This window comes from Hippocampus comes, unplaced genomic scaffold (genome assembly GCF_001891065.2).
Source record: "Hippocampus comes isolate QL1 unplaced genomic scaffold, H_comes_QL1_v1.1 C16712382, whole genome shotgun sequence".
NCBI classification, from domain to species: domain Eukaryota; kingdom Metazoa; phylum Chordata; class Actinopteri; order Syngnathiformes; family Syngnathidae; genus Hippocampus; species Hippocampus comes.
In genome coordinates this window covers 1-731 of record NW_017837299.1, presented here as the reverse complement: position 1 = coordinate 731, position 731 = coordinate 1, and the positions used below count along the sequence as shown (strand labels likewise).

At 46.5% G+C, this 731-nt stretch overlaps 1 protein-coding gene across 1 annotated transcript; it reads left to right on the top strand.

Annotated features, from left to right (window-relative positions):
- Nucleotides 1-91: 91 nt before the first annotated feature.
- LOC109508980 (FAD-dependent oxidoreductase domain-containing protein 2-like) lies at nucleotides 92-713 on the top strand (the record flags this gene model as incomplete). The annotated part of the gene is made up of 2 exons (XM_019858924.1): nucleotides 92-330; nucleotides 408-713. Coding segments are annotated over exons 1-2 (521 nt in total), but the record flags the coding sequence as incomplete, so codon positions are not given.
- Between the last annotated feature and the right edge of the window lie 18 nt (nucleotides 714-731).

Below are 731 nucleotides of genomic sequence, written 5' to 3'. Positions count from 1 at the left end.
TTTTTTTTTTTCCCGAGGGTCATATGGTGATACTATTGTATTGAGACGTTTGGCTATTATGACATCCTTACTCAACGATGTCATTCACACTTTTAAACCTCTTGTTCAACAGGTAATGGATTCCTGCCTTCTATGTTTGATCTTCTCCCTTGTCACCGGTGTGGCCAAATGCATTGAAGATGATCACCGGGTTAATGGCACTCACCATCATGACTATTGCATCCTTGGCGCTGGGCCTGCCGGACTGCAGATGGGCTACTTCCTCTCCAAAGCCAAAAGAGACCACATCATCTTGGAGAGAAACTCTGGACCTGGGAGTTTTTTTCACAAGTTGGTGGAGAAATCTTTGTCTCCTGTTGTGTGTTAAAATGCATATCACATTGAGCCTTTCTAATTTTCATGTCAAGATATCCCCGGCACAGAAAGCTCATCAGCATCAATAAGATCCACACTGGACGGCAGAACCGAGAGTTTAATCTCCGCCATGATTGGAACTCGTTGTTGAGCGATAAACCAGAGCTCCTGTTCCGGCAAGTCAGCAGGGACTTTTACCCGCCGGCTGATGCCTTCCCACGCTACCTTTCCATGTATGAGATGGAGCTCGGGCTGAGGGTCCAGTATGGTGTGGATATTCGAAGGATCAGGGCAGTGGTGGCATCCAGCGGAAGACGTTATGTCCTAACTGATCAACATGCAAAGGAATACACGTGCAGGTGGGTTTGCTTTTTATT